A 17,478-nucleotide genomic window follows, 5' to 3' on the forward strand; every position below is an offset into this window, starting at 1 on the left:
GGAGGCGGAGGTTGCAGTGAGTCGCAAACGCACCACTGCACTCCAGCCTGGGTGACAGAGCGAGACTCTGTCTCAAAACAAAACAAAACAAAACAAAAAACCTAACAAAAACAATAGCTACCATTTACTAGACACTCACTACATACCAGGCACTGTGCCAAACAGCTCCTTCTTATCAGCTCAGGGTGCTGGGGGTGCCAGGGAGGGAAGGTCAGTGAAACTGTGGCAGGTGTCGGTTAAGCAAAAGAAGGCTGGCATCAGTGCAGCTGGGGGCAGGCCTTCCCTCCTCCAACCCCCTTGGCCAGGAGCATCACAGGGCAGGCCTGAGCTTCCACAAGGTGACCCAGCCAGTCACCATGAGGCAGGCCCCAGGTGCCAGGCCACTCTGCAGAGGAGCCACGCAGGAGGTGACCTTTCCTATCTTGACTGAAACGGGCACCTGGCGTGGAGGCCAAGTCTGGAGCCAGCCCCCTAGGAGAGCTCCAGGAGGCAGAGATGCCTGCGGGGTCAAAGCCTGCCAGCTGACTGCTGTGCCCTCCTCAGGACCCTGCTCCAGCAGCTGCAGAAACTCCAGACTCTGGTCACCAACAAGATCTCCAGACCTTACAAGATGGCCGCCACCCAGACTGGGACCTGCCTCATGGTAGGTGTGGCTCCCTCCACCACAGGCCCACAGGAGGAGAGTTCTTCCCAAGGCTGGCTTTTTCCAGGGTTGGGCAGAGCTTTAAGGATCGGTAACATCATGGGCAGCGTCCCAGGGTACACCATCCCGGGGCCTGGTGGGCTGGTTCTAGCTGACTCCAGCCTCCTTCTCCAAGCCCATGGTGCCTTCTGCCTCACACCGGTCCCCGACTGGTTAACACAGTGTAGATGTGTAGGTGACTCCAGTGGCCCCAGCTAGGGGACAGCTGGGCAGGTTCCTTGAGGAGGCGGCTTCCACAGGCCTTGTGCAGGGAAGGGCTTGGGGAGACTCAGGGAAGAACGGACATGGTTCTTTCTGGAACAGATGGCAGTGAAAAGGCTGAGGAAACCCCTGGAAACCCGGAAGGCTCCCAGGGTGTGCTTCAGACCTCTTCCAGTCCCTCTTCTATCTTCTTCTGGAAATGGCCAGTCTCTTGCCGCCTGGCTCAGCATGCCCCGGCCCTCCGAGACCCTCGAGCTGTCAGGCAGCAGAACCAGGCTATGGGCAGGGGTAGTGTGGGCTCCCTGGCTCTCAGCACCTCCCGCTAGCCAGGCTCCTCAGAATCCTGCTGAGAACGTGATGTGGCGGTGTGTCCCCCTCCCTCGTCCCAGCCCCAAGCCCCACCTGCACCTATTCCTTCCTTTCCTGATTCCTCTACCCCATAAGGGGACTCCACATTGGCCACTTCCCTCTTACTTCTAGCACTGCCTGTGGCGACCCCCCTACAATGGTCTGGGATGGCCTGGGCTGTCCCTGCCTTCCCCAGAGAGGATAGGAGACCCCACATGTAGGAGGGAGTGGTCGACTGGAGCAGCTGCTTCCTTGGGAAAACGCTAAGACTTTTGTGCCTATTGGTTTGGGAGAGGAGGAGTGGGGTGGTCAGGGCCGTGGCCCCTCCTTACCCCAGATCTGATGCCACTCTCTCTTTGCTACCAGGTGGCAGCCTTGTGCTTTGTTCTGGTGCTGGGCTCCCTCGTGCCCTGCCTTCCCGAGTTCTCCTCCGGCTCCCAGACTGTGAAGGAAGACCCCCTGGCCGCAGACAGCGTCTACGCGGCCAGCCAGAGTGAGTGCCCACCTGTCATGCCAGCTCCCTGGGCTGAGGCTGCCCTGCCCCAGCCCCAGTGTCCAGGCAGAAGCCAGACATAAGAGAGAAGCCAAGTGTGGGGTCGGCATTATCTCATTTTGCCTCATTTTCCAGATGGGGAAACTGAGGCCCAAAGAGAGTCTATGCTTTGCTCAGTGTTTGTGATAGAATTGGGACTAAAATACAGAGCTCCCGATGCCCAGCCTAGCTCCCAGAGAGCTCAGGAGTGGCTTGCAGGAGGTGGGTTTAGGGGATAACAGGAATGTTCCAGCCCTGGGCCCCATGCATTATGGTGCCAGTGCTTATGGGGCATCTGCTAGGCACCATCAGTATCTCATGATAGGGACAGCAAGTGAGTTTCAGCTCAAAAGCCATTTCCAATAAGGTGGTGGTAGCTGCCTGAAACACTGAGTTAAGAAGGACCCTGGGCCGGGTGCAGTGGCTCATGCCTGTAATCCCAGCACTTTGGGAGGCCGAGGCGGTGGATCACCTGAGGTCAGGAGTTCGACGCCAGCCTGGCCAGCATGGTGAAACCTCGTCTCTACTAAAAATACAAAACTTATCTGGGCATGGTGGCATGTGCCTGTAGTCCCGGCTACTTGAGAGGGGTGAGACAGGAGAATCACTTGAACCTGGGAGGCAGAAGTTGCAGTGAACCAAGATCACGCCACTGCAGTCCAGCCTGGGTGACAGAGTGAGACTCCATCTCAAAAAAAAAAGAAGGATTCTGAGGCACCATTCAGAATTGACAGGAGGGAGTGTCATGATCCACTGATAATGTCTACCATGGACAGAAGAAGGGTAGCGGTGGTGTGGGTTCAGATATCTACTGTTTCCAAGGGGGATAGTAAACGTACAGTGGTTAGGAGCATGGGGATGTCAAGTCCATCGTAACTAGCACTGCCACCTGCTGTGTGACCAGGGGCATGTGTCTTAAGCTTTCATTTCTTCATCTAGAAAATGGGAGTGGCAATTTTGCACTTACTGAGCCATGGCTGTGAGACAGTGCATGAAATAGCACAGTGTCTGTGCTTATGAAATGAGCACACTCAGTCTCTTAGAGCTCACGGAGGAGAGAATAGCTACATCACAGTAGCTGGCAAAGGGAGAACCAGGGTAGGGCCCAGCAAAGAAGAGTGTGGATTTCAGAGGCAGAGAATCCTTCAGGTGGACCCACAGAGGAACTTCCTGGGTGTCCCTCATCACTTACCAGTCAGTCACTTACCAAGAACCACGTGTCTGGCAGGACAGGAGGAGGAAGAGGAAACAGATGGGAGGTCAGAGGAGGGAAGATTAAGGAGTGAGTTTCAAGAAGGAGGGATATAGCAGGGAGGATGAGCTAGACGTTGAGGGCCTTGAGGGGAGGAAGCTGGTGTGGGGAGGGTTAGGGAAAGAGGAAGTAGAGACAGGGAGAGTGAAAGCTCCTCCCCGGACATGTGCAGGCTGAGGAGGAGAGAACGGGGTGGTCACTAAAGGCGGGTGGGCAGCAGCGATGCAAGGTCTGGAGAGCCATGTGTCTGCTTTTCCAAGGCCACAGAAGCCACTGGAGAAAAAGGAGTGGAAAGAGAGCTGGGGTTGATGGATAAAGCCACAGTGAGAGGAGGGAATGAATGAGCCCCTTGGAGGGAAGGCAGTGGGTTTTAGGCCCAGGACCTGGGCTGGGCGGAGAGGAAGACACATCCCAGCAGGCAGATGGCTTTGGAGCAGGCTAGTTTGCAGAGCTGGCGCATTGCGCAGTTCCAGGGACCTCTGTTCACACAGACTATGAGGTCATGGCTGCAGAGCCGGAGGGGCAGCAGATCCCAGGGCCAGGCAGACCTGGGTTCGCATCCTCCCTTCAGGGAGGACAATTTCCCTGAGTGCCTGGAACTTCAGCTGCCTCCTCTGGGAAGCGGGGCTAAAGAAACCTCATTCCCTAGAGTTTCTCTAAGATTTTAACCACTCTACTTAGGTCTATGGGCCTTGGATAATGCCTAACAAATGATGGGTGTCCAACAAATGTTTGTTTTCCTTCTCTGAAGGGCAAATTAGGATCTAGAATGGGGAAGAGACTTATTCCAGGTCTCACAGAAAGTAAGTGGTGGACTGGCCGGGTGCGGTAACTCACTCCGGTAATCTCAGCACTTTGGGAGGCCAAGATGGGAGGATCACTTGAGGCCCAGGAGTTCAAGATCAGCCTGGCCAACATGGTGAAACCCCGTCTCTACTAAAAATACAAAAAGTAGCCAGGTATGGTGGCACACACCTGTAGTCCCAGCTACTCGGGAGGCTGAGGCAGGAGAGTTGCTTGAGCTCAGGAGGCGGAGATTGCAGGGAGTCAAGATCCTGCCATTGCGCTCCAGCCTGGGCGACAGAGCAAGACTCTGTCTCAAAAAAAAAAAAAAGAAGATAGAGCAAGTAAGTGGTGGAGGTTAGAACACAGCTCCCAGATGCCCAAACTCAGTACCCTCTGCTAGGAAGAGGTGACTTTTCTGAGTATTTCCTGAACACAGTTTCAATCACTTCCCCTGTATTACCTCATTTAAACCTCTCATTTACATGAGGTTGGTCCTAGTATCCCTATTTTACAGATGAGCACACTGAGGCTCAGAAAGTTTAAAGCAAAGTGTGTGGCTTATCTGAGGTCACACATCCAGGAAGTGTCAGAGCTGGGACTCAGATCCAGGGCCTGCGTCCTTAACCACTAGGCCATGAATGTGGCCAGGATGTTGAGGGAATCTTGGGCACACCGCTCATCCTACACTCCCTCTCCAGTGCCCTCCCGAAGCCTCCTATTCTACGATGACGGGGCAGGCTCATGGGAAGATGGCCGCAGCACCCTGCTGCCCATGGAGCCCCCAGATGGCTGGGAAATCAACCCCGGGGGGCCGGCAGAGCAGGGGCCCCGGGACCACCTGCAGCATGATCACCTGGACAGCACCCACGAGACCACCAAGTACCTGAGTGAGGCCTGGCCTAAAGACGGTGGAAACGGCACCAGCCCCGACTTCTCCCACTCCAAGGAGTGGTTCCACGACAGGTGGGTGGGTGGCCCCTTTCCCTCCTGAGGTCTCAGGCTCCACCTGCCTCCTGCCCACCGTTGGTCCCCACATTGGCCACACCCTCCCAAGGCCCCATCCCTACTTGGTCTAGATCCAGCTTGCAGAGGGTAAGAGGGTTCCTGCTGGACAGTCATCGCTGGCCTCTCTTCTCTCTCCAGGGATCTGGGCCCCAACACCACCATCAAACTCTCCTAGGCCATGCCAAGACCCAGGACATAGGACGGACCCCTGGCACCCAGAAGAGGAGTTCTTGCTCACTAACCCGGATCCGCCTCATGCCCCTGCCTCCTGGAGCTTCCCATTCCAGGAGAAAAGGCTCCACTTCCCAGCCCTTCCTTGCCCCTGACATTTGGACTCTTCCCTTGGGCCGACCACTCTGTTCTCATTCTCCTTCCCACCAACATCCATCCGTCCTTCTCAGACAAACCACTCACTGGGTACCCCACCTCCTCTCTCATATGCCCAACACGACCACTGCCTCCCTGCCCCCACACCTGCACCCAAACAGACACATCAACGCACCCCACTCACAGACACCCCTTACCCCACCCCCACTGTACAGAGACCAAGAACAGAAATTGTTTGTAAATAATGAACCTTATTTTTTATTATTGCCAATCCCCTAAGATATTGTATTTTACAAATCTCCCTCTTCCCTTCGCCCCTCCCTTGTTTTATATTTTATGAAGTTAGTGCGGGCTTTGCTGCTCCCTGGCCCAGGAAAGAGGGACTCCCCGACCCTCACCTGGCACCCCCCTGCTGCTGCCCAAGCCGCTGGGCCTTTTTAATTGCCAAACTGCTCTCTTCATCAGCTCAGCACATGCTTTAAGAAAGCAAAACTAAAAAAAAAAAAAAAAGATGCAGCATCAACTCCTGACTTTGTGCCTTTCTTCATTGGAGGGGAGGGAAAGTAGAACCAAAGGGCAGGGGAACAACCAGGGTAGGTTGATTTTATGTTCTGGCAGGGGGTGTGGGGGTATAGGAGTATGAGAAGGCTTTTTTTTTTTTTTTTTGTAGAGGTAGGGTCTCGCTATGTTGCCCAGGCTGGTCTCAGACTCCTGGGCTCAGTCTGCCCACCATGGCCTCCCAAAGTGCTGGGATTACAGGCGTGAGCCACCATGCCCAGCCTGTTCACTTTTTATTTTCCAATATTTTGTTGACTGATTTGTTATTTCCTCTTCTGTCTTTGGGCTTTATTTATAGCTTTTATATGTGTATGCTTTTATTTGAGGATTAGGAAGATAGTTTAGATAAATGTTTTTTATCTGCCTATTTAAGGAGAACCCCATGTATGTATGTATGTGTACATGAATGAATGACAAGATCTCGCTCTGTTGCCCAAGTTGGAGTCCAGTGGTGCAATCATAACTCACTGTGGTTTCAAAATCCCGGGCTTAAGCAATCTTCCACCTCAGCCTCCCAAAGTGCTGGGATTACAGGCGTCAGCCACTGCACCTGGCCAAGAAGGCATTTCTATTGGGCTTTCTCTTCTAGCCAGGTGCAGAATTCAAACCAAACAGCCAAAGAATCTGCTGCAATTCACTCACCTCAGGGCTGCTCCAAGGATCAAGACAGAGTATCAAAGCCACCATCTTGGCCTTTGGGGATGGCCACTGCAAGAATGGAGCCTCCACTGTGGTCCAGGCACTGTGCTAGGCACTTCACATACTATACCCAGTTTGGTCCTCCTAAGACCTGCCAGTTTCTTAGTTCTTGTATCCTTTGCCTCAGCTGGATTGAAGGCATAGACTTCTAAGTCAGAAGAGCTGCATTTGAGTATTGGAGCTGCCACTTGCTAGCTGTGTGTGGCAGGTAGAATTCTAATATAGCCTCCAAGATTCCCATCCACTGGTGTACACACCCTGTTGAATCCTTCCCCTAGAACATGGAGGGGACCTGCGAAGATGAGAGACCACCACGCTCATAATTAGATGATCTTTTCTGGAAACAGTTAAGAGATTTTGCAGATGTAATTAAGATCCCAAATCGGATGATTTTGAGTTCATTAAAAAGGGAGATGAGGCCGGGCACGCAGTGGCTCATGCCTGTAATCCCAGAATTTTGGGAGGCCGAAGTGGGCAGATCACTTGAGGTCAGGAGTTCCAGACCAGCCTGGCCAATATGGTGAAACCCCATCTCTTTGTAGAAATACAAAAATTAGGTGGGCATTGTAGTGCACACCTAAAATCCCAGCTACTAGGGAGGCTGAGGTAGGAGAATTGCTTGAACCTGGGAGGTGGAGGTTGCAGTGAGCCGAGATCATGCCACTGCACTCCAACCTGGGTGACAGAGCAAAACTCTGTCTCAAAAAAATAAATAAATAATAAAAAGGTAGATGATCCTGGGTGGGCCTGGCTTAATCAGGTGAAAGCCACGAAGGAAGGGACTGGGCCTTCCTAAATAGAGAGAGCACCTCCTGCTGGCCATGGGGCAGAAAGCCATGCTGTGAGGGGAGGGGCGGTTTCTAGGAGCCGAGGGTCCCAGTGCCACAGCAGCAAGGACCAAATTCTGCCAACAACCTGAACACGCTTGGAAGATGACCCCAAGCTCCAGATGCAAACATAGCCTAGACAATACCTGGCTGCAGCCTGGTGACACCCAGAGGGAAGGACCCTGTTAAGCCATACCCAGACTGTGAGCCATGGACACAGAGATAGGGAATGTGTGTTGTCTGAAGCTGCCAGGTGGTAGTGATTTGCTAGGCAACATAGGACATAAGTAAGACACTCTGTAACCGGAATCTCTCTGAGCCCCCATTTCTTCATTTGTAAAACAAGGCTGTATTGGGGACTCAAGGAGGTAAGTCATCTAAAGTGCTCAGAACAGGGCCCAGAACTAGTGAGCTCCAAGAAGCACCAGCTGTGCATTAAGAGGCAATGTCGGGACCGGGTGCAGTGGCTCACGCCTGTAATCCCAAGCACCCTGGGAGGCCGAGGTGGGTGGATCACCTGAGGTTATGAGTTCCAGCCTGGCCAACATGGCAAAACCCTGTCTCCACTAAAATATAGAAATTAGCCGGGCGTGGTGTCAGATGCCTGTAATCCCAGCTACTCCTGAGGCAGGGAAAATTGCTTGAACCCAGGAGGTGGAGGTTGCAGTAAGCCAAGATTGCGCCACTGCACTCCAGCCTGGGTGACACAGAAGACTCTGTCTGAAAAAAAAAAAAAAGAAAGAAAGAAAGAAAAGAAAGAAAAGAAAAAAGCCAATATTGATACCATGTGCTACAGAGGGCCTCACAAGCGGGGCTAGGAAGGCACACAGAAGAGTACCTCACCCAGACCTGAGCACCAAGCCTTTCTGGAGGAGGGGACAGGAAAGATTGTTAGACATTGGCAGGAAATGGCCAGACATGGTGGCTCATGCCTGTAATCCCAGCGCTTTGGGAGGCTAAGGCGAGAGGATTGGTTGAGCCCAGGAGTTAAAGGCCAGCCTGGGCAACATAGTGAGACCCTGGTCCCTACGCAAATTTTTTTTTTTTTTTGAGATAGAGTCTTGCTCTATTGCCCAGGCTGGAGAGCAGTGGCAGGATCTCAGCTCACTGCAACCCCCCGCCATCTTCCGGGTTCAAGCGATTCTCCTGCCTCAGCCTCCCGAGTAGCTGGGACTACAGGCACACGCCACCACGCCCAGCTAATTTTTGTATTTTTAGTAGAAACGGGGTTTCACCATGTTGGCCAGGATGATCTCGAACTCTTGACCTTGTGAGCCACCCATTTCCACCTCCCAAAGTGCTGGGATTACAGGAGTGAGCCACCACGCCCAGCCACAATTTTTTTTTAAAATCATGATAATAATGGCCCATGCCTGTTGTCCTAGCTACTCAGGAGGCTGGGGCAGGAGGATCACTTGAACCCAGGAGTTCAAGGCTGCAGTGAGCTATGATCGTGCTACTGCACTTCAGCTTGGGTGACAGAGCAAAACCCCCCACTCTAAAAATACTAATAAAAGGCAGAAAAGAGGAAAAGGGGCATGCCAGGAAAAAGCAGCAGCCTGGGCAAAAGACTTCAAGGTGAGACAGAACAGGAAACGTTTCAGAAAAGTCAAACAGGCCAGGCGAGGTGGCTTGCACCTGTAATCCCAGCACTTTGGGAGGCCGAGGTGGGAACATCACTTGAGCCCAGGAGTTGGAGACCAGCCTGGGCAACATAGCAAGACCCTGTCCCTATTGAAAGAAAAGAAAAGAAAAGTCAAATAATTTACAATAGCCAGAAGGTAGAGGCCAGAGACGCTAAGAATTAAGCCTGACTGATGAGCCAGGGCCGGATCCAGAGGGGTCACGAATGCCTTGCTAAGGCATTTGGACTTTATCACTCAGGCACGATACTTTCATACACAGAAGCAAGGGCACGGTGGTGGGATGGTGCCTACACCACCACCAGCCACCCACCAGAAGAAAAGTGGGACGAGGCCAGGCAGAATCATGAAAACTCAGAACCGGCCTCCACGCCCCTTCCCCTCAAAGCTTCGGCTTGACCACCTCCAGTGACAGTGACAGAGACCTCACTGCCTGCTGCTGGGCACCAGTTTTAAATGCTGGAAAGCGTAGGCCTTTATAGCAAGGCCATAAAAGCCTGGGCTCTGGATCCCATGCTGTTATTATTATTATTTTGAGACAGAGTCTCACTCTGTCTGTGCCCAGGCTGGAGTGCGGTGGTGCAATCATGGCTCATTGCAGCCTCCACCTCCCATATTCAGCGATTCTCCTGCCTCAGCCTCCAGAGTAGCTGGGATTACAGGTGTGCACCACCACATCTGGCTAATTTTTGTATTTTTATTAGAGATGGGGTTTCACCATGTTGGCCAGGCTGGTCTCAAACTCCTGGCCTCAAGTGGTCCACCTGCCTCGGCCTCCCAAAGTGCTGGGATTACAGGTGCGAACTACTGCACCTGGCCTCAATGTTATTATTATTAATGATAACTTTTTTTTTTTTTTTTGAGACAGGATCTCACTCTGTCGCCCAGGCTGGAATGCTGTGGCATGATTACGGCTCATTCCAACCTCCACTTCCCAGTCTGAAGCCATCCTCCCACCTTAACTTCCTGAGTAGCTGGGACTGCAGGCATGTACCATCATTACCTCAAAGGCCCCAGGCCGGTGGTGGAAGTTGGGGAATAAACCAGCCATGGGGATGTTGTGATGGAGGGGTGTACAGGATATTAAGGGACACAGAGTATCATGTAATTCAGATGGAGGGGGAAGTGAGGGAAGGCAGCCGGGAGGAGGGTGACCCTTGAACCGAGGCTTCAAGGATGGGAGGAGTTGGTAAGACAGAGAAGGGGTAAGAGCATTTGGAGTGGAGAGAATGGCAAATGCAAAGGCATGGAGCCATGAAAAGCAAGACTAGGGTGGTGCAAGCGGGCTTTGATACACACATGTGATGGCTTCTGCCGCACCAGTCTTCCTGCTCGGATTGCCACAACAAACCCTTTGTTATATCTGGAAACCAGGGTGCAGAATACAAGGAGGCACCTGGACAGACCTGAGAAAGGGCACCTCCTGGCCGAGCATAGTGGCTCACACCTGTAATCCCACCACTTTGGGAGGCCAAGGCACGCGGATCACTTGAGGTCAGGAGTTCGAGACCAGCCTGGCCAACATGGTGAATCCCCACGTCTACTAAAAATACAAAAAACTAGCCAGGCGTGGTGGCACACACCTGTAATCTCAGCTACTCAGGAGGCTGAGGCAGGAGAATCACTTGAACCCAGGAGGTAGAGGTTGCAGTGAGCCGAGATCGGACCACTGCACTCCAGCCTGGGTGACAGAGAGAGACTCCGTCAAGAAAGAAAAGAAAAGAAAGGGAAAGGAAGGAAGGAAGGGAGGGAGGGAGGGAAGCAGGCAGGCAGGCAGGCAGGCAAGCTCCTTAAACGTCACACCTTAGGTGCCAGCTTGTTTACCCTCATCCTGGCCCTGAGGAAAACCATGGCCCTTCCAGAGATCTAAAGAAAGAACACCTTATCCTGAAGGGGTGGGAGCCACCGCATCCTTTCAAGCCAGAGAGTGAAAGAATCAGACGTCCCTGCCCTGAGGCTCTGCAGAATGGAGAAGATGAGATGATTCCAGACAGAATTAGAAGGAATCATCAACAAGCTCTGACATCAAATTGGCCGTGAGGTCCGGAGCAAAGGTGGGGCCTGAAATGACCCACTTGGAGGTCCTGAGTGGGTGATGAGGCTGTTGACCATGACAGGGATTCAGGAGGAAAAGCAGGTTTGGAGAGAAAGATTAGAACTCATTTTAGCACATCTGGCATTTGAGTTGCCTGTAGAACATTCACATTAACATGTAATTATAGGGCTTGGGAGAAAAAGATCCCAGCCAGAGATGAGGAAATTGTCAGCGCCCAGGTGGTAGGTGAAAGCCTTGGGTCTGCATAAAGGGATGTGAGACAAGGACAGGACTCCAGGGAAGAAGACATTAAGAGTGGAGGGAAGAGGAGTGAACCAGAGGGCAGAGAAGGGATGGTCGGAGAGGAAAGAAAACCAGGAGAGATGAGTGCCCAGAAACTGACCAGGAGAGCACTTCCCGGAGCGATGGTCAGGGGTGTCCTCACTACTGGAGTGGAGGCTGAAGCAGGAAGCTCACGTGAGCCCAGGAGGCTGAGGCTGCGGCAAGCTGTGATTGCACCACTGCACTCCAGGCTGGGCAATAGAGCAAGACCCAGTCTCTAAAAAAGAACTTTTTTAAAAATGTGGTTTGGGCCAGGCATGGTGGCGCACGCCAGTAATCCCAGCACTTTGGGAGGCTGAGGTGGGCGGATCATGAGGTCAGGAGTTCAAGACCAGCCTGACCAACATAGTGAAACCCTCCCTCTACTAAAAATACAAAAAAAAAAAAAAAAAAAAATTAGCCAGGCTTGGTGGTGCACACCTGTAATTCCAACTACTCAGGAAGCTGAGGCAGGAGAATCGCTTGAACCCGGAAGGTAGAGGTTGAAGTGAGCCAAGATCACGCCACTGCACTCCAGCCTGGGCAACAGAGCGAGACTCTGTCTCAAAAAATAAAATAAAATAAAAAATATGGTTTGGAGCAGTTTTTCAGATGGGAGATCATTGACCATGGTTATTTCTAGAACACAGAGCCAACAGAGGGAAAACCCAGAGGGCCACAGAGAGGATGGTAGATGCGGGGGGTGGGAATGGGATCCAGGGGCAGGTGGATAGGTCCACCTTTGGACAGAGAGGACTAGACAAAAAGGGAGAGCATTCTGTGGGTGCAGAATGTGAGGAGACAGGAAACTGAAGGAGTACTCCAATAACTGAGGTGTGGGAGAGGGGCAGTGTGGAGGGTTGGCATGGGCGTGGAAGGGGGAGAAAAGGGACAGTTTGAAATAGTCACTCAGAAGAAGGAAAGACAAAGCTGACATTTAGTGTGACCTCTCATCATTCATTTATTCATTTAGCAAGTATTCACGGGTGTCCCTTATGGGCAGGGCACCATGCCAAGAATGGAGCTCAAACAAAACACAGCTCCTAAAGGAAAGGGCTGGAAATCTAGGCCGGGCACGGTGGTTCACACCTGTAATCCCAGCACTTCGGAAGGCCAAGGCAGGCAGATCACCTGAGGTCAGGAGTTCGAGGCCAGCTGGCCAACATGGTGAAACCCCATCTCTACTAAAAATGCAAAAATTGGCTGGGCACGGTGACTCACGCCTGTAATCCCAGCACTTTGGGAGGCCAAGGCAGGCGGATCACAAGGTCAAGAGATTGAGACCATCCTGGCCAACATGGTGAAACCCCGTTTCTACTAAAAATACAAAAATTAGCTGGGTGTGGTGGCGCGCACCTGTAGTCCCAGCTACTTAGGAGGCTGAGGCAGGAGAATCGCTTGAACCTGGGAGGCAGAGGTTGCAGAGAGCCAAGATCATGCCTGTACTCCAGCCTGGTAACAGAGCGAGACTCTGTCTCAAAAACAAATTACAAAAATTAGCCGGGAGTGGTGGCATGTTACTGTAATGCCAGCTACTTGAGAGGCTAAGGCAGGAGAATCGCTTGAACCTGGGAGATGGAGGTTGCAGTGAGCCGATATCGCACCACTGCACTCCAACCTGGGAGACATAGGAAGACTTTGTCTCAAAAAAAAAAGAAAGAAAGAAAGAAAGAAAAAAACAAAAGAAAAAAGAAAAAAAAAAAGAACTGACAGCCAGGTGCAGTAGCTCATGCCTGTAATCTCAGGGCTTTGGGAGGCTGAGGCAGGTGGATCACCTGAGGTCCGGAGTTTGAGATCAGCCTGGCAAACATGGTGAAACCCCATCTCTACTAAAAATATAAAAATTAGCTGGGCGTGGTGGCGGGTGCCTGTAATCCCAGCTACTTGGGAGGCTGAGGCAGAAGAACTGCTTGAACCTGGGAGTCAGAGGTTGCAGTGAGCCAAGATCGCACCACTACACTCCAGCCTGGGCAACAAGAGTGAAACTCCAACTCAAAAAAAAAAAAAAAGAAAAAAAAGAAAGAAAGAAAGAAAAAAAAACGGAAAATATTCCATCTCCCTTTTTTTTTTTTTTTTTTTTGAGACAGAGTCTTGCTCTGTCGCCCAGGCTGGAGTGCAGTGGTGCAATCTCGGCTCACCGAGATCTTGGTCTTCCAGGTTCAAACAATTCTCCTGCCTCAGCCTCCCAGGTAGCTGGGATTACACGTGCCTGCCATCAAGCCCAGTTAATTTTTTTTTTTTTTGTATTTTTTAGTAGAGACGGGGTTTCACCGTGTTGGCCAGTCTGGTTTGAAACTCCCGACCTCAAGTGATCTGCCTACCTCGGCCTCCCAAAGTGCTGGGATTACAGGTGTGAGCCACCGCACCAGGGCTGCATCTCCCATTTTTGACCAGTTACCCTGTGCCAGGCATTGGACTGAGGATCTGAATATCCCAATTAGGAATTTAAGTGATCTTCAGGGGTGGATATTTTTACAGATGAAGAAAGTGAGGTTCAGAGAGGTGACTGACTTGGCGAAGTTCATGCAGCTGGAAAATGTCAAGGCTGGCATCTGAACATAGGTTTGTTTGGCTTCAGAGTTCATGCTGCCCCTCAACCCCTCTCCCCAGTCCCACTTCCCATGTCCTCTAGGCCTCCCTGCCTCCGCCAGCTTCATATTACTGCACAAGATCTAAGAACATTGGAGCTTCCTGAAGTAACTAAGCCAGCGAGCCCATGGTTGCTGAGCTGGTCAAAATGTGGTCATCTGTGATCACTACCCTCTGCCCATTCATCCAAAGCCATCTTCCCGGCCTGTGTTGAGAAGCGAGGCGAGGTTAGTCCCCATGAATAAGCCACCTGTTAACATGCCACCTCCTCAGTGCCATGTGTCATCGTCCCAAGGGGGCCCAACCCCAGTGTGTCCCCAGCAATGGAGCTGCAGTCCCCACGCTCTATTGTCAGCCCTTGGCAGCCTGCTTTGCCACGCACATATGATGGCTTTTGCGGTGGCAGTCATCCTGCTCAAATTGCCACAACAAACACTTTGTTATACCTAAACCAAAGCTCTGGAAAAAGGGAGAGTAGCTGTGGGCAATGCCTGGAGCTGGTATGGGCAGAGGCAAGGTCCCAATCCCAGGCAAAGTTCTGATCTCGGAAGGGTTGGATGACCTCAGGAGCCATTTGGCCAAACTGGGCACATATCTGATGTCAGTAACAGGTACCCCTGGGGTCTTTCCAGGGAGTGACGTAGGCAGGCGGGGAACTCAGCTCCAAAGCAGCATGAGATACTTTGTGGGCTCTGATACCTGTGCTACACTAAGTATGATGTTGGCAAATCACTTAATCTCTCGAAGCCACAGTATCCTTATCTGTTAAATGGTGCTCACCCTCTTAAAGATGCTAGGAGGGGTAAATGAAAGCTTGCACATAAAGCTCTTAGCACACTGGTCAGTTATGCAGTAAATTCTCAAAAGACATTAGCAATTATTTTCTGAGCACAGAGATAATGAATGGGCTGGAGACGGAGATGTTCAGAGGAGCGAGCTGCAGCTGGGAGAGGCTGCAGAAGGTGGTCGGGCTGGTCTGGGGAGGGAGTCTCATTTTCTCCTTCCTCTGTGTGAAAAGCACAGACCACAGCTAAACGATAATGCAGTCAGCAGCTGGTCCTAAGGGGGAGGGGAGCTGTGAGGACAGAGGAAAGAAGCCTCACTTTAAAAAGGATTGAGTGGGGAGAACGCGGCAGGAAAGAGCTCAACAAAAAACCAACCTGGAAACCCAGCAGCTAGGCAGCTGGCGAGGGAGTGTCAAACCCAGCCAGAACTACCATAATTCACAGTGTAGGAGGTTCCCCTGGCCCAGGCCGCTTGGAAATAGGAGCCAAGACTCCTGGAAGAGCAAACCCAAGGGCAGCTGACCCCCTTGTAGGGGGTCGGGGACAAGTGCCCCACCCTACCCACTCCAGCAGCAAGACTTCTTTAGAACTTGGCTCTCGGGAGAAAGCTCCCCTGTGACCAAGAAGTTGAATGCAATTCCACTCATCCGACAGGGAAGTACTAGACAGAGACAGAGATGGGAGGTGGAACTGAAGCAAGCTATTCCCTGCCCTTTGGGAAGCTTCCAGATTAGAGTGAAGAGGGCAAACTGCAGGAGGCTGCTACTCTGTGGCTGGCAGCATGATGAAGTGGAAAAGGGCGTGAGTTCTGAGGCCAGAAGCCCTGAATTTAAATCCTGGCCCCACCACTCACTGCCTGAGCCATCTTGAGCAAATAAATCACTTGAATGGTATCTCCGTGTCCTCCTCCATAAGACGGAGGAAGTGATAATATCTGCCACCCAGGGTTGTGGCGAGGATCAAATGAGATGTTAGTTATTGTTCAAGGGTAAAGGGGAGGCCCAGGAAATCGTTATGGGGCTGAAGGAGGGAGACTGTATCTGTACTGGAGTATTGGGGAGGGGTTCATGGGGGAGGTGGCACTTGACATGGGCCTTGAAGGGCACTTAACACCTCTTCCATAGGCAGGACAGGGAAGGGGACATACTCCAGGCAATGGGAACAGTCTGAGCAAAGGCACAGGGCAGGGCAGCTATGACACAGCTGTCTCCCTTTGTAGCCCATTCTCTACCTCTGTGAGTCTGGTCCCTCCCACCTTCCCACACTCACAGTCACAACTTCAGTGAAAAGAAAGACACAGACTAGATTAGACATCTGAGGCAGAGGGCCATGGGGTCTGGGAGGAAAGAGAGTGTCATTCAGCTGGAGCCATCCAAGGAGACTTCCCGGAAGAGGAGGCTTTTAAGCAAAGCCTCAGAATTTGAAGTACATCAATAGGAGATATCAGATGGAGGGGACAATAGGAGATATCAGATGGAGGGGACTGTACAGTCCTGATGCAAGTTCCCAGAATAAGGAGCATAAATGAGTGGGAGAAAACGGAAGAGCCTGGGCTGCAGGATGGGGGAAGATCAAGGCAGGCCTTGAGTGCAGGCTAAAGTATAGGCATGAGGAAGCTAGGAAATACCACAGGAGAAGAGTAGATGCTATGGCCAGAAAGATGAGTCTGGGGCCGTGAAGAGGAGGTTTTCCATCAGAGAAGTTCACCAGGGCCCCACTGTAATCCAGATGGAGGGTTCACCTGAGGAACACTGCAAGGACAAGAGGAGGTGACCCAAGGAGGAACCATGGGATTTGGAGGGAAAGAAGAAGGGGGAGTCCAAGATGGACCTCAAGGAGAACTCCAGTCTTTCCTTTTGGAGTTGGCTTCTCCCCTATCTCATCAGCCTCTCCTGACCCAGCAGGCCGATTAAATCTAAGAGACCCTGGCCCTGAAGCCTCAGTAATTCAGGTCCTAGGAGGCCTCCCTGCCTTGAGGAGACACCACCCCCATCTGGGGCCCTCTCTAGGCACGATCCAGAAGAGCTCTAGGCCTGAAGGTAGTGTTACCCGCCATCGGGTCCATCCCCAAATTCAAGGTATCCCTGGGTATGTTCCCTCTCCTGTGCCCCTTCCCCAAACCCAGTGGGTCTCTAAATTCCAGCGGCGCCGACGGGGTTAATGTTGGCTCATGTCACCGCCTCTGCACGCCCCCGCTCCAAACCTGCCAGCTGCAGCGGCGAATGCCGAAGCCCGAAAGCGAGGGACCAGGCAGCCGTGGGGGTGGAGGGGACACATCGCAGCAGCTGAGTGACAGGCGGCGGGGTGATGATTGGCAGCTGCCGAGCTGCCTGGACTGGGACCCGGGCGGGGGCGCAGAGGTGGTCGCAGGAGGCGCCCCACACCCCGGGCCTTGCGCCCTGAGCTAGGTTCGTGCCCGTGGTGGGCTGGGCCGGGCTCGCTCCCTTCGTGCCCTGAGCGGGCGGGCTGGGCGGAGCGGCGCCCTCCCCTCCGGACCCCACCGGCTGGCGAGTGTCTCTAAGGTGACACTCGGGTGCGCGGCAGCAGCGGCGGTTGCAGGAGCTCGCTCTCCGCCCGGGCTCCGGCTCCGCTCCAGCCGTCCGGGGGGCGCCGCGGCGCACAGAGCGCAGCACCCCGACTCCAGCCAGGAGCCCCCGCCCCCCCGGAGCGCAGGAGGACCCCGGCCCGCCTCTCCCAGGCGCAGCGCCCAGCATCTCGCTGCTCCTGTCGTCTAAGCGTCGGCGTCGCTAGGGACCTGCGGAACCCGGCGCTCCCCTCCCTCCCCGCCTCGCGTCCCCGGCCCGGGCGGACTGGAGACTCGAACTTGAGCGGGTGCCCGAAAGGCCGCAGGAGCCGCGGGCGGAAGG

General features: G+C 52.9%; 1 protein-coding gene across 3 annotated transcripts in view; it reads left to right on the forward strand.

Annotated features, from left to right (window-relative positions):
* CREB3L1 (cAMP responsive element binding protein 3 like 1) overlaps nt 1–5,677 on the forward strand; it is a 43,788-nt gene extending 38,111 nt beyond the window's left edge. For 2 of the 3 annotated variants that reach the window (XM_003815219.6, XM_063608419.1), the window contains 4 exons: nt 544–643; nt 1,619–1,745; nt 4,521–4,785; nt 4,966–5,677. In XM_003815219.6, coding sequence (XP_003815267.4) covers nt 544–643; nt 1,619–1,745; nt 4,521–4,785; nt 4,966–5,002 — 529 coding nt within the window. In that variant the 3' untranslated portion in view covers nt 5,003–5,677. The remainder of the gene's footprint in view (nt 1–543; nt 644–1,618; nt 1,746–4,520; nt 4,786–4,965) is intronic. The other variant, XM_063608420.1, reaches the window with a different exon arrangement.
* Nucleotides 5,678–17,478: the final 11,801 nt, after the last annotated feature.

This window comes from Pan paniscus, chromosome 9, assembly GCF_029289425.2.
Source record: "Pan paniscus chromosome 9, NHGRI_mPanPan1-v2.0_pri, whole genome shotgun sequence".
Classification (NCBI taxonomy): domain Eukaryota; kingdom Metazoa; phylum Chordata; class Mammalia; order Primates; family Hominidae; genus Pan; species Pan paniscus.